The sequence below is a fragment of the Solanum lycopersicum genome, chromosome 7 (assembly GCF_036512215.1).
Source record: "Solanum lycopersicum chromosome 7, SLM_r2.1".
NCBI classification, from domain to species: Eukaryota; Viridiplantae; Streptophyta; class Magnoliopsida; order Solanales; family Solanaceae; genus Solanum; species Solanum lycopersicum.
This window is the reverse complement of record NC_090806.1, coordinates 6,258,670-6,279,230: the sequence shown is the minus strand read 5'-3', so window position 1 is coordinate 6,279,230 and position 20,561 is coordinate 6,258,670. Positions and strand designations below refer to the sequence as shown.

The 20,561-nt window shown below is 30.6% G+C and overlaps 2 protein-coding genes and 2 non-coding genes across 4 annotated transcripts; 2 read left to right on the top strand and 2 right to left on the bottom strand.

Annotated features, from left to right (window-relative positions):
- The first annotated feature begins 605 nt into the window (after positions 1-605).
- On the top strand, positions 606-3,938 carry LOC101266042 (putative late blight resistance protein homolog R1A-3). Its single transcript, XM_004242996.5, has 2 exons — positions 606-3,391; positions 3,620-3,938. Exons 1-2 carry the CDS (start codon positions 739-741, stop codon positions 3,631-3,633), a joined length of 2,667 nt encoding a protein of 888 aa, XP_004243044.3. The 5' UTR covers positions 606-738; the 3' UTR covers positions 3,634-3,938.
- An 830-nt stretch (positions 3,939-4,768) lies between these two features.
- LOC101268482 (nudix hydrolase 20, chloroplastic) lies at positions 4,769-8,452 on the top strand. Its single transcript, XM_004242799.5, has 9 exons — positions 4,769-5,050; positions 5,127-5,191; positions 5,806-5,989; positions 6,116-6,196; positions 6,787-6,912; positions 7,174-7,253; positions 7,376-7,491; positions 7,690-7,810; positions 8,173-8,452. The coding sequence occupies exons 1-9, from the start codon at positions 4,790-4,792 to the stop codon at positions 8,240-8,242; spliced, it is 1,104 nt and encodes a 367-aa protein (XP_004242847.2). The 5' UTR covers positions 4,769-4,789; the 3' UTR covers positions 8,243-8,452.
- Positions 8,453-8,852: 400 nt separating this feature from the next.
- MIR5302b (microRNA MIR5302b) lies at positions 8,853-9,125 on the bottom strand. The gene is given in 2 exon segments (NR_130085.1): positions 8,853-8,960; positions 9,021-9,125. It is a non-coding gene; the product is annotated as a microRNA MIR5302b (primary transcript).
- Positions 9,126-20,233: 11,108 nt separating this feature from the next.
- Positions 20,234-20,377, bottom strand: MIR169c (microRNA MIR169c). The gene is given in 1 exon segment (NR_107990.1): positions 20,234-20,377. It is a non-coding gene; the product is annotated as a microRNA MIR169c (primary transcript).
- Between the last annotated feature and the right edge of the window lie 184 nt (positions 20,378-20,561).

Sequence of the window (20,561 nt, the reverse complement as noted above, 5' to 3'; positions counted from 1 at the left end):
GTCTGCACTAGACCTGATATAGCACATGCAGTGGGAGTTGTTAGCAGGTACATGGAGAACCCTGGGAAAGAGCATTGGGAAGCTGTGAAGTGGCTTCTGAGATATCTGAGAGGTACATCCAGTACTTCACTTTGTTTTGGCAAAGGCAAGGTGACTCTACCATGAAATATTGAGTTTTCTCTTTCTCTCTCTAGATCTCTCATCTCTTTCTCTTGAAAGTTCTTGTGTTCTTCATTCATCTAGTGTGTGTGCGTGAATTCGATCCTAACATGTACTGTGTTGAAGAGAAAAAAAAATGGGATTAGTTTTGAGAAAAGGATTGGGTGTTTATTTATTTATGATAAACTAAATGTGAACAAGAAGCTGAAGGGACCAGCCAACTACTTAAAACTTGTTTAATAAAAAAAGACCTACTTCTTTGGACTGTAATGTGACTTTTGTCCTGTAACTTCTATGAAGGGAATATGATTATTTTTTACTGTAAAATAAGAAATGTTATTATCTTTTTCTCCAAGAAATATCTCCTCTTTATCCATGTTAATGTATATGTAATAATTTTCTTGCATTTCAAGTTTCAAGAACTGAAGTTTTTCTCCCTAATTATCGTCAATCTTTCATCTTCTTTGATCATATTTATGCTTTCTAACACTTGAAAAAGAGAAAAAAGCAGCAAGATCAATTTGAATTCGTCTGCAGGCTGTCGTTGGGGTCGATCTGAAAAAGTGTCTAGTGTGAGAAATGGCTTATGCGGATGTGGTTTCTCTTATTCAAACTTTGAAGCAACTTATGCAACAAAAACCAAGTTGGATAATCGGTGATACTAGAAAAATGATTGAATCTCTCCTTAGTGGTGCTGAATATTTTCAAAACTTTCTTGAGAAGACTTACATGAGAAGACAAGTCTTTGGAAATTTTGAAGAGTTGGAAAGAGTGATTAGAATTGCAGTGAACGACGTAGAGAATGTGATTGAACTAACGATGCATGAATATAATCTACTAGAGCACTGCTCAAGAGTTGGATTGCCACGCCAGCCTTTATGCGATGACTTGCCTCCCCTTGTAGAAAAGATTGATTTTGTGAAGAGGAGGATGATGAGATTTGTGACAAATGATCAGGATCTGTCATCGGGGGTTTACTTGCTAGGCCATTCATCGTCTAGACGTGTTGCAAGTCTGAATCTAGAAAATGTTGTCGTAGGTCTTGAAGATGACTTGATGAAAGTCATGAGAAGACTAACAGGACCACCGTCTAGTCGAGAAATTGTCTCAATTGTGGGCATGGGAGGGATAGGTAAGACTACTTTAGCTAAAAAAGTATATCATCATCCTGAAGTCAGGAATCGCTTTGACGTCCATATTTGGGTAACAATATCTCAAGAGTATCAAACTAGAGATTTGTTACTGTGCATTCTTTCCTGTATTTTTCAGCTGAAAAATGAGATCCAAAATGAGACTTATCGGTTGGCTGTGGGAGATGAGATTAATGAAAGTAGTGATAATCAGCTGATGGATATGATATACAAAAAGTTAAAGTATAGGAGGTATCTTGTTATCGTGGATGATATTTGGAGTATAGGCATATGGGATCTTATGACAAGATTTTTTCCAGATGACAACAACGGAAGTCGCATTATCTTGACAAGTAGGCACAAAGAGGTTGCTGAGCATGCAGATCCTGATAGCAATCCTCATGAGATGAGTCTCTTGAACTCAGATAATAGTTGGAAGTTACTTCACGACAAGGTGTTTGGTTCACAACATGATGTTTGTCCCCGTGAACTAGAGAAAATCGGAAAGCAAGTAGCACAAAAGTGCCAAGGACTACCTTTAGCTCTTCTAGTGGTTGCAGGGCATCTCTCAAAAATGCCTAGAACACGAGAATGTTGGGATGATGTTGCCAAAACTATTAGTAAAATTGTTGCTAGTGAACCAGATAAATGTATTGGAGTGCTTGCTATGAGTTATAGTTACTTGCCTCATCACTTAAAAGCATGTTTCCTTTCTATAGGAGTGTTCCCGGAAGATTTTGTGATTGCAACCGAGAGACTAATCCAGTTATGGGTTGCTGAAGGTTTTCTAAGACATGAAAGGCTCAAAAGTATGGAACAAGTCGGAAAAGAATGTTTGGAGGATCTTATTAGTAGGAACTTGATATTGGTTAGAAAGAGGAGATTTAACGGTGAGCTGATAACATGTGGGGTTCATGATCTGGTGCGCGACTTGATTCTAAGACAAGGTGAGAAGGAGAAGTTTTTGAAGGTTACGAGAACTCATGATGTTATCACTAGATTCATTGATACAACTAAGCCTCATGTTCATCGCTACAGTTCACATTCACGGATTTCTCAAGGTGATTGCTGGAATTCAACACCTAGTCTCACCCGAACATTGTACTTATTCAATGGACTAAAACATGCACCGCGCCCTTCTAAACAAATACCTTTCTTGGCGCGTTTCAAACTTCTAAGAGTGCTGGCAATCCTTCATTATACATTTCAAGATTTCCCTCTTGAGATAACAAAATTATTACATCTCAGATACCTTGAATTCAACTGTCGTGATGATCTTCATTGTTCAGTATCGGAGCTTTACAATCTGCAGAATCTGATTTTTGGACGATATTCTGATTTACCAGTGGAGATTTGGAAGATGAAACTTTTGAGGCATCTTGAGGTAAAAAAGATCTCTTCATTTCCTGTTCCATCAAGTATGTATACGACAGGGTCTAGTTCCAAGTTACAAAATCTTGAGGTACTTTCAGATCTAAGTATTTCCTGTTGTAGTAATGAAATGTTCACTCGTACTCCGAATCTAAAGAGGCTGAAACTTCATGGAGCTTGGGAAGAATGCAGAAGAGATACGATATCTCAGATGCTCAATAGCCTTTACTGTTTAACTCAACTTGAAATATTGAAGATCATATGTTCAAGAAAATTATACCCTCACCCACTGCCAAGTAAGTATGTTTTGCCTACATCTCTGGTGAGGTTAACTTTAAGATGTACTTATTTACCATGGGAAGACATGGCGAATATCGTTGTGTTGCCAAACCTTCAAGTGCTTAAAATCAAAGACAATGGATTTGATGGTGATGCATGGAGATTAAGGGATGAACAAATTTTCAATCAACTTAAATACCTCCTAATCGATAGGACAAATGTGAAGAGCTGGAAAGCTGGTAGTGTTAACTTTCCAAAACTGCAACACCTAGTTCTGAAAAGATGCATATACCTGGAGGAAATCCCTAAAGACATTGGAGAAGTTTATACCTTGGAGTCCATCGAGTTGCTTAATTGCAGAACTTCAGCAGCGAAATCCGTCAAAGAAATTCAAGAGGAGCAAGAAAGCATGGGAAATGATTGCCTTAGTGTCCGTATCCACGACAAACCTTGTAAGATACATACAATTTCAAATGACTGCTTGCTAAACTGTTTAGTGTGTGTATATTCCTTACATGCTGTGAAAACAATGTATGTTCAACCTCTACACATCAAACATACATTATGTATATGTTTACGAAAACAGAACAAGCACCCTAATCCTTCATATATTATATAGTCCTACGCGACTTTGAACGTCTTTGATCTCTTCTAGAATGATGAGTTCCTTTTGCTTGCAGGGTGGGATCATTAAATGCTTAAATCAAGAAGATGATCATGCAGGTAAGAGAAAATGGTCCGCGATACAAGCTCTCTAGCAGAAACTCTTTTTTCCTGGATCAAGAAAGCAGAATCATCCATTCTTAGCTTGTGATGATCACTTTTGACTTTTTCATCATCAAATTATGGTACACATTTTGAGTGAATCTTCGATACTGTTGTTAATATATTGTTAGATGGTTGGAAAATGGATTGACGGTAGGTCAATCCACCGTCATGAGCTAACTTTTGGGGTTGAGTATTACGTAAGATTTTCTATGCTATAGACCATTCATCTAAGCCTACATCATCAAAAAGTACTTAAAGACGCGTTGACAAGCATCGCGAAGTCGTCGTCTAATAGGAACATACTCGAAATATTTCCAAGTAGAGCAAGCGTTCCTTTGCACTTGTTATATATACTTTTAGGTTGTCCAAGCAATACCATGGAAATTCAAGAATAAGTAACATTAACAACTTCAACTACCCATTTCCACAAGGTCTTATCATACGTGCAATAACTTTATAACCACTATTGAGAGAGTTTTTTAGTTTGAACTATTATCAAATAGTTTGCAAAATACACCTACACGTTGATTACACCAAATCTTTGTCTAAAAATGTTATGTATTAGACGTATTTGTCCATACAATCTTCAATTATCTGACTTATATAACGATTCTATTTGCTATAACATCTCTAAAATCCTTTAACTCTTCCCTTCAAGTTGGAGATATTGATGCCACGATAGAGATGAGACCATGTCGGGAGTGGAAGATGATGGACGCCACAATTGGAATAAATTAATTTATGTGGTGATTATTTTAACTTTTAACTTAATATTGATTATTTTAGATTTGTGAAATGCCATGTGACATTATTCTTCAATGAAATAGTGTCCACACATCATCATAAATTATTCGAGATCTGTTTTAGCTAAGAAACTCATACTCTCAATAATATAAGTAAAAATTTAATAGAAGATCGATAGTTCAAATAAATTTCCACTCTCGACTCTTTTTGAAGTTTTTTTAAGTAAAAAAATATTAATTGCAAGTTATAAAATTAGTCAAATTAATTTCGGACCAAATTAATTTAGAAGTGGAGTATAAGATAGTGGCATTTCAATAGTGAATTTATTATTGTAAAAAATGAGTTGCCATTACTTGTATCGCTCCGTTTCTCACAGACTCCCTAATTTTATTTGTTATACCCCAATTGCCCCTACCATTTTGAGCCTTAAATCCCCATTTTGCCCTTCCCGGCGCCGGCGACAATTGCGTTCATTTTCCATTTCCGCCGGCAATAGCTTCACCTGGGATGACGTTTTCCGAGTACCGGAATCTCCTCAAAATGATGACTCTGCCCTCTCTGGTTTTTTCGATAAAATCAAGCTCTGTAATCGCGATTTGGTATTCCCCACACTCTTTTTCACTCTTCATAGAGCCTTGTACTTTTTTATTGATGAAAAATAACAAGTTTTAACAGGAGAAGCAATGTGAGTTCATGCCTTTCGTGATTGAGGACCGAATAATTGGCTACGTTCACCATGGGTAATTTCAAATTTTTGCTTCATTTTTTTTTATGTTCATAATGCACCTTCCGTTTCTCTTTTTAACTAAAAAAAAAAAAAGAATCGGTTCAGTGTTTGTCGTGATTCATTGTGAAATTTGAAGAAGAAATTGTTTTTGGAAAAAGTGAATTTTTTTTATGGATAACATTGCCCATTTAAAATAGAATTAGTATAAGCATGCACTCAAACTTGGTCTCAATTGACAAGTAAACACTCTAAATTTGAGAGTGCACGTCTAGTCACCTTAACATGGTCTCAATGGACAACTAAACACTCCCAACTCATCCCCACCGTGTCTTGTGGACACCTGATGTTGATGGTGATACATAAATTGCGTATATATCTGGATGATCATTTTGTAAGTTGAGGTGTCTAAATACATAAATTGCGTATATATCTGGATGATCATTTTGTAAGTTGAGGTGTCTAAATGTATACTCTCTCAAAGTTGAAGTGCTGACGTTGCTAGGTGTGGCCAAGTTTTAGTGTACATTTGTGTATTATGTCAATAGAATTTGGTTTATCTTTGCATCAGATAGCTATTAGTGTTTTAAAAGTTTTTTGTTTTGTTTGATAATATATTTGGTTATTTAGGTTTGCTGATTTTCTGAAGCCATTTCAGAATGTATTCATTTTCCCACTTGATAATACCTTTGGTAGTCATTTTGGATGTTACTGCACTTTACATCCAAACCTGAGTACACCCAACGATCGAACCAAAGCTGTTGCCAATGTCGTCAAGTCTTTGGGCGAACTGATCCCCGGCATAAGAAATGAGGTACCTCAAACCATTTGATACCTTTTGTCTATAAATTTGCAACTTCTGAAATCTTTTAGCTAAAAGTCCTAAGACTAACGCGTGTTTCCTCCATGATAACATCTGTGCTTCGTTGATCACGGGTAGTTGTTTCCGGTTGCTTCAGCTTTTGGGGAACAAATATTTTTTTCACTGGAACGAGCTGCTGCACCGTACTTTGGTATAAAGGTGTGTTATTCAGTTTTTCCACTTAAACTAATTACATCATCTCTTCATAATATGTGTCTATAAATCATAAAAATCTTTCTAAATAGAATTTTTAGTCTTTGTTTTGATATGACCACTTCTATGAATGTCATAACGGGCTTGTTTCTCAGCTTATGATGGATATTCATACTAACTACTTATTGTTAGTTTGATAGCTTAAGAAGGCCTTTTTTCTTTTCTAACGAGGTGCCCAACCCGTTAATAATTCTTATCATGTGACTTTTCGCTCTCTTTATCATATGTCCATGGTGGTAAGTGAGGGAGTTTTCTAGCAGTTCTTATTTTTATTTTGTCTGGAACGTCGAGATAAGGTCATTAATCAACTATATCACTTTGAGTTTTCCAGTTCTGAAATCCTTTGAACTTCTTGAGTTGATGTCTAGGTTGATTTTTACAGTTATAACACATTTTCCCATCATTTGATCTCTGTTTATGAGAAGTAGAGACAATTGAGACCCCTAGATTATAAGCCCTAGCATTTCTTTCCAGAGGCCATCCAAACATTTCTTTCTAGAGGCCTATGAATTTTTATGACACTTTGTTAATAACAGGCGTATGGAGTTCATATGAATGGCTATCTTGAGAAAGATGGGCAGGAATATCTATGGCTAGGAAAGAGAAGTGAACAAAAAGCCACCTATCCTGGAATGCTTGATCATTTAGTCGCTGGGGGATTGGTATGTATCACCCTTCAAGGTTAATGGTTTATCACAGTATATCATTATATATGTACCTTGGATCTAAACATGCTTCAGTTGAAAATTCTTTTGCCACTTCATAAACTGCATTTTGTTCATTCCTTATCAAAGAAACCTACCAACTATTTTTTGTGGATCAGTTCTTTGGTGCGGAACATACTTGTAGTATAGTAGTCAATATTGTGTAAACATGATTATTTCTTGGTTGATTAATGTTCATTTATGTGGTTTTGCCTGCAGCCACATGATATTTCTTGTGGAGAAAATCTTACGAAGGAATGTGAAGAGGAGGCAGGGATACCAAGATCTATTTCCCATACGTAAGATCAGTTCTCCATTTTGAAACAATAACCATCAATCTAAGGCTCTCTCGACTATCTGCTTTGATGTTTTATATGATATAAATGTTTCTTCATATTTCTCCATTTCTTGTCATGGTCAGAGCTAGGGCAGTTGGAGCTGTGTCCTACATTGACATAGAAGGGTATAGGATGAAGAGAGATGTCCTCTTTTGTTATGATCTTAAGCTTCCTGACAGCTTCATTCCTCATAACGAGGGTAAGCCTACTAAATTTTCTCTCTGTATCCAACCACTAAACCAAACCTTTTAGATGTATTTAGTTTCTCCGCTGAGCTATTTAAAATGATGTGTTCCTGATATTGGTCTTCATGTGTTACGAGCATTGGCTTCTATCTACTTATTTCAGATGTTCACACAAGTTTAATCAATCTCTGTTCTTTTGTGTTTTGTGACAGATGGGGAGGTAGAAAGCTTTCAATTGGTCCCAGTCACAAAAGTTGCAAATATCATCCGAAACACATCGTTCTTCAAAGCAAACTGCAATCTTGTCATTACTGATTTCCTTTTCCGGCATGGGTAAGAATATCATACCATTTACTTTGAACATTTCCATCCAACTTCTAAGCCATTTATTCGATCTATATATTTCATACCACTCAGTCATGAAGTTTAAAGCAACATTCTTTTTTTAACAAGGATCTAAACTATCTAAACCAGTTCTGAATTAACGAAGTTACTCAAAGTTGCATTTCTGTTAGACCATATTCGTGACTATCTAGTGGTTATTGACTGAAATCTCTGGAGAAAATTCAAATATTGAAACAATTATCTATGGTGATTCCATCTTGTTGTTCTCCCTCTATATGCATAATTTATGATCTCGTCGTGGTTCCGTCTGATTCTAATACCACATTATCATTTTGAAATGATAATACCAGGCACATTAAACCAGAAGTGTTTGGGTACCTGAAGCTACTGCAGAGTTTGAGAAGTGGACATTGCTCCTAAGTATAATTGTAAATTATATTGATGGTTGACACTTTGAGGTAGAAGAGAACACCACACAAGGAAACAATTTATTTACTTTTTTTTAAAAATGCATTATTTCATACACAAGTACAATAGGAAGTATTTCATAACTAATGTCTTGCACAAATTCAGTATACAATTTGATGGAATACTCATAAATGAAAAAAAAAATCCTATTAAAACTACAAATTAAATACTATTCTTTTACTGCTTTTTCAGAAAAGTTTCTGTATACTGCCTTAGAAATAGTCAAATTTAGAGTTTCAAAATATTATTAGTAAGATTAATTTAGTAAAATATCGATTAAGCAATTTATTTAAGAGCTAACATGGGTCAAGTAAAACGAAACAAAGGAAATTAAGCAAAGTGTAATAATGAAGGAAAGCAAATGAACAAGACTCATACGAAGAATACACAGTTATGAGAAACTTCCTTACTTTATCTTGAAAAAAACAAAAAGTTTAATAAAATTAACTATGATTTTTCAAACTCTTCTAAATACATGAAATCACATCTGATTAAAGTTACTGGATTTTTGCAAATCCATAAGTACATTCATCAAAACAAATTGTCAGAATTTATCTTGTCAAAACAAATTTTCCGCAAAAAATAATGCTATAGTTGAAAAGTTTTTCAGATTTCGAAAGATATTCCAAAGTAACAAACCTCGTTTGGATATATATATATATATATATATATATATATATATATATATATATATATATATATATATATATATATATATATATATATATATAAAAGCTGATCAAGAGACATTCAAACGAGATTTGTTACTTTGGAACTATCATCCGAAATGTTTAAAACTTTCCAACTATAGCATTTCATTTTGCTGAAAATGCTTAAATGTTTGCTGAAAAATTACTGTCTTTCTTTTGAAAACTAGAAACAAATAATTTAGAAAAATGATGGGATGCATTGGGTCATATGGACACTTTCCTTTTATAGGTGTATAATTCTTTCTGGTCAAAGTAGATGCATGTTTTTTGTGTGAGCTAACTACCATTCCAACAACTTTGGTACATGCATAAATTTTGTGTGCATATATAGTTCATAAAATTGTGTATATATATATATATACTATTTTATTTGTTTGTTTTCTTTTAGTCAGTTACATAAAAGGTATATTTTTATATGACATTATACATAAATATATTATTTAACTTGATCTCTATTCACATTTACACCCTCGAACTCTGGGTGTGGACAAATAGACAATAGAACTTAGACACATGAGTTCTACTTGACATGGTACACATAGACCTCAAATTGTTATGTAGGACGTGTGTGTCTATTTGTTCAACTTTATAAAAAATTGAAGTGCCTACTTGTATAAATCCAAAATTGGCGGGCGTAAGTGTTAATTGAGTCCAAGTTAAAGGACATAATACATAAATATGCCCTTTAATTTGGTCTCATTTTACATTTACGTCCTCCATCTTTGGATGTACACAAATATACACTTAGGAGTCGTTTGGTAGAAAGATCAATAATGCAGGGATTAGTAATGCATGGATTAGTAATGCAGAGATTGATAATACAGGGATTAGTAATGCAGAGATTACTTTTATCAAGTGTTTGATTCATTGTTTCTTACCTAATTTTGTGTGTGGTTTAAAAGTTTACAAAAAAAATTCTTTCCAATTATAGCCTAGAGCTATTATGAGATTTTCTATTTCATGTAATTGAGTCAAGGTAGATAATTAACGAAGAATATTATTTGAGGGGGTATTCTTGTCTTTACCTAGATTAGTCCCATGGTATTAGAGCTAATACCACCAAATGGAAGTTATTAGTTATACACCCTCTAATACCATGTAGGGTGTATAACTAATCCATAGATTTGATCCAAAATTCCTACCAAACATAGTATTAAATAATACCACACATAATACTTTGACTATTTCTCCTAATACTCCCTGCCAAACGACCTCTTAAACTTGTATAAAGTTAAGTAAATCGACACACGTGTCCTACGTGAAATTTACATAACAATTTACATTCTATGTATATTATATCACATAAAATTTATGTATTCACTTGTTCAAACTCTTATGGTCATTTTACCTTTCTTTGCCTTTTCACCTTCTTGTATTATATAATAATTATATTATTGAATGATTCTTTTCCTTGACCAAGAGCCAGAATTTATAAAAAGGATAAATATAAAATAATAAATAGATCTAGTAAAGCATAACCATGAAACATTTTTTTTGTTGGTTGAAATAAGAGATATCCTCCAAATTCTAGTCATTATCTTACAATAAACAGAAGTGCAAATGATATACGATAACTGATTAACGATGATCAATTGGGAGTAATTAATAGATATTCAAGTGAAGTGCATTAAGAACGAGGATGTAAAATAAAATATTTATGGAGGATATACACTTATTAGACGAAGGTCGCGGTTATACTTTTATAAGATCTCCAACAAATTAAGAAGGAAACAAGGACATTGTGTTAAGAGATTCGAAATATTATAAGATGCCTTACGATTTTGAATATTGCAAGTATATACATATTGAAAATAACAACAATTATATGGATATCAAACTACTAAGTCACACTATAAAGGTGTGAGAGAGGGTGGCGAAGCTAAGGGTGAGGAGGAACATGTCTATTTCTGAGAACCAGTTTAAATTTATGTCAAGACGTTAAACTGCATCAGTCATTTATCTGATTTGAAATCTGATTGAACAATATACATAAAGGAAGAGACATTGATATCTAGTATTCATCGATCTATAAAAAAATTATGATAACGTTACCATGAAAATTATGGAGGTGCATGTGCTAGAAGGCTAAATGCACTCCTATGGCATATACAAAGAGAGATTAAGGACATATATAGTGGACCCAAGACCCGAGAAGGAACTCAAAATATTTTTAAATTATGATGATATTTCACCAGAAATCAACTCTTAACTTATTTTTAAAAATTATTAATTTAAAAACTATTCTTACCAATTAAGGGACAAAAAATATTTGCTATGAACTAAGAGTAATTAAATAAAAATATCTTACTCCTAAAAAGTAAGATTTTCTATTACAAATTAATTTAATTTTAAAATAAATATAAATCACCAATTAAAAAAAATAAAAAAATAAGTTGTACATCAAAGGTGGGTCACTAGAGGTAGAACAAAATACAAACATCAACTTGTGTTCAACAAGTGGAAACTTTAGTATGCTAGCCTTTTTATATTTTCATGATAAAGGCAAACATTATAATAGGTGTGTTTATAGGATGTGTTTTTTCCTAATTCATTAATTCTCCAAAAGTAAAAAAACATGACACCATAATCATGCGCCGCAAAGTTCTCTTAAGTTTAAAATATATATATAAAAAAGAAGGTATTATTTTTAATAACAAAATTTATAGACGATAATAATCATACTTCAGACATAACATGTTATAAGTAGATAGAAGATTTGAATATTAAGTTTTATTGTTATTATTATCATTTACGTATTTTGATTCATAAAATAAATTAGCATGCATATTGAATACATAAATAAATTAATGTGTTATTTCTTTATATAAGTTTTTATTTTATATATAGTAAAAATGGATTTGGATAATTTTTTAATCATATATAATATTACATTGTTTATACATGACGAAAAGTTACACGATTTATATATGAATAGATAGGTATAATCAACAAATAATGCATATATATAGGTATAATCAACATATATTATACATAAATTGTATAATAATTGATCAAAGATGAACCCCTGAACCTCTACTAACTCACTCCGGCTTCGGAGACATCTCACCGATAGTATTAGCTCCACAATGCCCACCATTCTCACACCCTACCCCCACCTTCAACTCTATAATATCAATCTTAATTATATATAAATATCATTTTAGTAAATTTTATGCTTAACTATAAACAAAAACATACACACACCAAAAAAAGGAGAAAAATAATTTTCTAGCTCCTTATCAATTTTTTACGTTCACACGAGATCTAGAGATCTTAATTTTCACATATAAAATCTTTTAAAAGATCATTTTCTTCTATTCAAATTATAAAAGAGTAAGATATCTCGTTCTCAAAGATAAATATTTTTCTTAAATACATTAAAGAAAAATAAAAAACATTGAAAAAAGTATAAACTCCACACTGACTATCACCTAACCAAAAGGATGGATCACCCAAGTGGTCTGACCTCACCCAAAGTGACAGTGCTCATAATTGAAATTGTTCAAGACCCTCAAAATTAAATACTCTTGTAGAGAATAGGGAAAAAATAGGTCTAACGAGGATAACATGAGAAGAAGAGAGCAAACTTATAGCCAAAAACAACTTGCCGGAACTAGAAAATGGTCACAACTTTTGGTCCGGCAAGTCATCCTTGGCTGTAACTTCACTCTCTTCATCTTCATGCAAACCTTATAGACCAAAATTTTTAGATTTGTCTATCAAATGGATGTTGGCAAAGTGAGTATATATAGGCTAGGAAATTAAGTGATTGCTAAATATGTGTCCCACCCTTGTAAGTTTTTTTTGACAAGGCTAGTAGGTCCATTTAACATTCACCAAAATAATTAAGGTTTTTATTCCGTCAATGTATATTTTATCATGATTTAAATTTCAACAGAAATGAAAATATTACTAAGTAATATTTTTCATCGACCTAAAACTTTTTGATACTTGTATTTATTGAAAGGTATCAAATCCCATTTTGTAATAATCAATATATGTGCTACTTTAACTCTCGAACACCACCATTATAAAAAAAAAAAAAAAAGGAGGTAAGACACGTTGTTTGTTTAAAAATTTGATTGATTCTTTTTATTTGTTTATAAATAACGAATTTTGTGCATAACATATCCTCAAAAGTTTGTGGTAGAATGATTAATATTGTTTCATTTTTTACCAGGATTTTTACGTATAAATCATATAAATAAAATATATCTTTATTTTAAAAAAAAACTAATATAACTTTTCAACATAAATTCAAATTTACGTTAGTCACAAAATTGACACTCAACTTTGGGTAGAAAACTAAAAAAAGAATCTTGTGCATAAAGATTGAAAATATCAATGTTTTTTTTTTATATAAAAAAATTAAATACTTCCACTACCAATGTTGCATAAACATGATTAAGATTAATCAATGAGTATGGAATGTTTTGTAGCTAATAGTAATTAAGAAAGTGCACCCTGTCTGAAAATGCTTTCCATCTAAGGTAACATGCCCAAAAAGGAAAAAGCTTACTATATGCATCCAAAACCCTCCAATTATGGGCTCATAAAGTTATTTGGTACAAAATTATTGTCATCCATAACCTTCCAATTATGACTTACTGCAACTTGTTCTCTAAGTGAATATGGAGGGTCCCAACTAGAGATTGATATATAAAAGCAGAAGCGGATTCAAGTGGGTTTTAGGATATCTGAACTCTTTCGATAAGAAGATGATAAATTTTATATATTTCTGTGAATATAATAATTTTAAATCCCCTCATGAATAAGAAGCAAATTGTAGTATAGTGATAGATCTCCTTTTAAATTGACTCTCATATCCAGGTTCGAATTTCATTGTGAACATTTTCTTTTTAGCTTTCAGATGTAAACTCAAAAGAATTCGTTGTTGACATTTTTTTTTAAACTTCTCTTTATTTAATTTCAGAACTAATAAAAACGTGCTAAAAGAGTAGATTTAAACTCCAAAAAATTCAAACATGAAAGAGAATTTAAACGTGCTAAAAGGTTTTCTTGTAACGGAACTGACTTTTTGTACCTATAAAACTATATATATACTCTACTACTTAGAATTGTGTTTTTGTTGACTTATTCACATATTTTATACTTTGTATTTTTCAAACTTCTTAAATGAAAATCCTGACTCGATCCCCAAATAAATAGAACGATCATCGGTAGAAGGAATGTTCAATTAATTTGAATAAAGTTAAAAAAAATAGAAGAGAGAGGGGGGGGGGGGGTAAAAGTTAAAGGACAACACAAATAGAATAAAGTTCAAATGAGCCACATAACATTGTGGATTAAGAAACAAAGCTGTCATGTTAGTGGATTATGCAAGAACAATTTTACAAGTATTTACATAAAACAAAACTTTTAATAATAAAACATGAGAGTGAAACGTAGCCAGGAACAACTTGTCAATAAAAAAATAATCTCTATATATACTTTGCAAAGTGAATATATTCTCATGTCCTCATTTAGATCATATAGTATGTTTCTTCGATTTATGGAAATTCAATAATTTTTGTTCAAACCCTATATATTATATATGTATTCTTTTTCTTTCTTTCTGTTTATAATTTATGTGACGATATTTAGATCTCGAGAATCAATTGAAAAACTTCTTTTATAATGATTTTTCATATTTTTTAAATATTTAAAATTACTAATTATTGTAATATACAGAACGATTTATGTAATTTCAAAAAATATTAAAGATTCCATATCAAACTTAATAGTAAAAATTAAGATGTTTGAATCGTGATTAGCGCAAAATATTATGTAAACGAACGATGGAATACTTAAATGTTTATGAAAATATTTATAAATATTTTAATTTAAATACAAGAATCCTAATTAGCGCAAAGTATTACGTAAACGAACTATAGAATACATAAATATTTATGAAATATTTATAAATATTTTACTTTAAATACAATTATTATCGTATATTCACTTTAAAAATATTATAAAAAATTTAAATCTTAAATTTTACTTTGGTTTACCAAGATTGTAATAGCAACTTTTCCTAAATAATTGATTGAGAATCAGACTTTTGGACTAAGAGAAAATATTTTTGGATTTGTCTTGTCATATTCTGTCGATGTCATTTACAAAAGAAATTATTTGAATGGTCTATGAATAGTGAGCATTAAAACCTAGTAAATTAGACTTTTTAATATTGATATATGTAAAAATTGATGCAAAAACATTGGGAATTTTTTCTGAGTATTTTCTTCATTACTAATACTAAAAGAAGTGTTTATAGTATCATATACTAAAAAATAAATAATAATTGTACACTTGGACTAAAGTTATTGAATAATGCCCCAACCTTACCCATGGCTTTAGAATGCTCTATACTATATGCCCTTAAATTTTGCCTCAAACTATCACCTCTATATTTCCATGTATTTATACTCTTTTTTTTAAGCACAAATATATCATCGAATTATTAGAAATAACTTATCTATGCCGCTACAATTTAGGCTCATTTTTACTGTTGCCTTTACAAAAAAAAGGTTCGTTCGTACATATTAATATTTTTAACAGAAAATACTGTATTTTTGCAAAATCATTTGTGTGACATGGCCTCTTATTAGAGGTTTACGTCACCTGTCTATTTAAAAGACTAGATATTTAACTAAAATTATAATTAAAATCGAACCCTATTACGAGCTTTATTTAGATGTTAATACTATCAAAAATGATATAAATGAATTATTTTTAATAATATGATGATATATTTGAGGTTTTTTTTTTCTTGAAAAAATAAAATAAATAGAGATGGAACTATTTGACTTTATAGTGGATTATCTTTCCTCTTTCTATCAAGAAGCTAAGAGAGGCATATCCCTCTTCCACCATGTACTCAAGATACTTATGGATGCCCATTATTTTTATATTTTATTTTTTAGTTTGAGGATAGGGTTGATCATACACGTGTCATGTAAAAAGTTGTTATCGATGGGACATCATATCGATCTTTTATGTTTTAAACACTGTCACATATTTATATAAATAAATTAAAAAGAAATTTAACATCTATTGTATATGTAAAATATAATACTTATAATTTTATTTTATAAAAAATATTCAGATAAACCCCTTGTCATATTCTAACTCCAGGCGTATCGAAGAGATAAAGATTCTATGTAGAGATAGAAAACAAGAGACCTAAAATTTTAATTTGAGAAAATTGATAATCTCTTATTATTAGTCATAATATAAACGAAAAAAATGTTATATAAAATCTCTTGTATTTTATTTACTGATTTTATCTTTTATATTATATATGACATAATGTCACATAATCAAAAGAAAATTTGTAATGGACCATGAAACTGATCTCGATTATAAACCCAATATTTACCTTGAACATCAATAATTCTACAAATCTTGAAAACAAAATATATGCTGAAGTTCAAGTTTCAATGTTAAATATTAAACTTCCTAATCTAATTCTCACAAAATAAAATGCTAAAAGTAATAATAAATATGACACATTTTATTCAAATTTAAAATGATAGTCCATATTCCTAAATCAATACCTCAGAATATGGGTGGCATTGCCTTGACCAAATTCATATATAAAATGATTGTGTGGATAGAGATAAGATAAAAGAATACAAATCTACATAGCATCTTTTTGGTAAACTCAACTTTGAAAATCGAAATGAGATCTGAATATTAGATAGAGCTGGTGTATCAAAATTAGATTTCGGAGTCTAAAGGGTATAATATATTAACAAAAATTTTAAATTAACAAATAAATATTTAAGTTAAGGTGTGTAGGTATCTTGTTTTTTAAAGAAAATTCAAGTGCGCTGTGATATGTTTTTCATTAATTAAATAGTATACTGTTGAGTTATTCCTTTCAGAATATAATAGTCCAATAACATTACGTGACTTAAACAATTCTAGATTAACTGAAGAGACTTCTTCGTTTATATCCTCCGCACTAAAAAGAAATTAGTTCCTCTTTTGTATAGATAAACCTTATTATTATTAGATAAAACCCGTCCATTATTACGGAAAAAAATAAGTAAATTGGAGACTTAGAATATTTTATTTATCTCGATCAATTCTCTTTTTCACTACAATAACATCAAGACATAAATATAATATAATACTTCTCATATTTTCCTTCTATTTGTAATTGCACTCCTCGATTAAATTTTGAACTCTACCATTTCATCTTATTTAACTCCGTTAGAATAATCGACACCAATCAATTAAATCAAAATTTCTATTATTTTATTGACTAACTTTATCACTTCTTATTATCCTTAACTTAATTCACATGATGGATATAAAATCTACCTACAAGATTTCACGTAAAAAACTAATTATAAATAATCATAAGGGGGTGTCTTCTATCCCCGAGACATGATTCTATCAATTAATTATTATTTCACTAATGCGTTTTGTTATTATCCAAATCTATTACAGTATATTGAATCGTAATAGAATCTTACCTTTTAAAAGATTAAAATAATAAATCAAACTATATAGATTAAAATAATTATATCAAATTTAAGAATATAAATAAATGTAATGGACTTGATAATTTAGTTTTAAATGTTCAGAATATGAACATTCTCTACTTGGTCCGTTCAATACCTAAAGAGAATGTATTATTAGTACAAGAAATTGAAATATGATTACTCCCATAATTAAAATTAAATTATATTTAATCTTTGCTACTATTATTACGAACTTTGTCCTACTTCATCTTTATCATCTTAATAATTGTGAGCATGAATAATCATAGCAAAAGCCAACTTCTAGAACTAATAATAACATTATCATCCATTTCAAATGGGTGATACGCGATCATTCAAGCAATTTGATATAAAATACTATGATACATGAAATAACTTTGTGTTGAGATTTATTGAATTCGATCCCTCTTTTAGATATATCTCTCCCTTATGTATCTGGATGTATTATGATACATTCTCCCCCTCTCGTATATATTCTTTTCTTATATATCTTGATGTATTCGGAAGTCTAAGTGATGTATCCGGAATTCATAAATTATAAAGGATTTTGTGAATTGAAAAAAAAAGTAAGAAAATAATATATTAGCTCTTAATATTATGAGATTTATATAGTAAGCAAGAAAATATTATCATAAAAAAATTATTTATCTAGCAAAGCACTATGGAGGCCGAAGTGTGTAGGATGGAGATAATTAAACCTGAAATGACACGTGTGTTTTCAGAGAAATCATTTTCCTCATCTTTTGAACTTTGTTTATTAGAGATATTTTTGACTAATCAAACATAAGAAAATCGAACATTAAAAAATATTTTCCTCCATAACAGTGATGTGTGCAGTCTTATCGCGATTTTGAGAAAATAGAGAAATTATTTTCAATATTAATAACACGAAAAAAGTAGTGTTTATATTATCCTCCACATATCCATGACATAAGAAAAAGATACTCCTACGTTAAATCAAATTTTGTAACAACCAAACTTTATAGTATATGATCAATCAGTAACTGAAACCTAAATATAGAAATAGTACTATTAATTTTGCCAAGTTGTTGAAACAAACTTCCCTTTATATATATATATATATATATATATATATATATATATATATATATATATATATATATATATATATATATATATATATATATATATATATATATATATATATATATATATATATATATATATATATATATATATATATATATATATATATAGATGATGTCCGCTGGTTGGTAGTGAGAGGGCTCTTAGTACCTGCATACCCAAAAGAGCCCCTGCTGCTGCTAGAGAATAGGTCGTCACTTTCTTTGCGGTTGATGCGGTTAAATCAATATATATATATATATATAAGAATTACTAAAATATCAACCAATATTAATTATTAAACCCCTAATTTCAATTGTATGATGAATTCAATGATAATAACCTTACAACAGTAATAATACAACTTGTTTGGATAGTTATTACCTATTGTATTGTATTATATAATATTTTTTCAAATGTTAATTAAATTTTATTGTATATTTATGTCATTAAGTTCAGTGTTGTACAGTAACACAAAGTTCTATAACGATTGATTTTGTGTGATTGTCTCATTACATTATTTCCCCGGCCCTTACATTACCTTTGCTTATTATTTAATAATAATTTGTTTAATCTTTTATCCTACTACTTTTTATAATATCTTTGCCTCGTATTCTTCATTTCTGTAGATTTATCCTTTAGATTATTGATATGTGACATTATTTATGTAATAACGAAAAATGATACAGTGTATCCTTAAGAAATAATACTACTAATACAATATGTCTTGTAGAGTCTTACATGATCAGAAGATGATAAATTGTACAAGGTATGAGTATATAAATTGTATATTAATTAGCTCGACATCTCTCAACACAAAAAGACATATTATATATATACTAGTTTTGGACACGTGTGTTAGCACATGAATCTCAGGTAAGCATTAATTCTTGTAATATGAGTCATTTTAAACTGCATTGTTTATGAGTATGACAAACTATTTAGTATGTAAATACAAATTGAAATAAAATGAACAATCACCCTATTTGAGTGACTTCTTTGTTGATTGGCTAATGATTTTAGGTATTCTCTAAACCTATAAAAATTGAACAAAGTAGAATAGTATATTTGAATTGTTGGAAGCTGAAACAATCCTCTCCATTAAAATGATTCAATGCAGCAAAAATTATCATCCACAGAAGGATTTTTCTTTTCTTTTCAAACTTTTCTTTTGTACTACTTTTCTGTACAATATTATTAATAGGGATAGTTTTTAAGTGAAGGGTAAAACGGTCACATATTTGTCGCACTTTCTTATATAATCATTTTAAAAAAGAACGTCTCATTCCTTTGTTTTGCTAACTCTCAAATTCTAAGTTTTTGCATGACATGTTTAAGACGACAATAATAAAGGGTATTTTGGTATTTTACATTAGGACCAGAAAATTAAAAATTCTCTTACTTCTTAAACACAGTGCCAAATTGAAACGGAGAGAGTACCTTTTTCGAATGGTGCAAGTGCACCAATTACTTCACCTCAAATTATATGTATGTGTGTCTTTCAACAAGATTATATGAAACATATATTAACTCGAAATGAATCAACGATATATATACACGTTTTTTAATTGGGTTGTGATTGCATGTGCACTCATTGACTTCACCTCAACTAAACATATATACATACATATACGTCTTATAAAGTTTTACATGAATAGGAGAGAATAAAATGTAGCCAAAGATGACCTGCCGATATGTCATTGCATTAGGCTACAACATCTCGGCAAGTCATCCTTGGCTGCACTCCACTCCCTACCTCTTCATACAATAACTCTCTAGACAAGTTTTGAGGAAAATAGAGATCTACACAAGTAGAAATATAGGAGAAAATGATGTATTATGGATCACAAGTTTCATGTAGCTATTAGAATGACTCAATGGGCAAAATTGTTGTGAATATTTATAGGCAAAGGAGGACAAATAAAGGATGAGAAAGAATTTATTCCTATATGTCCCAAAATATAC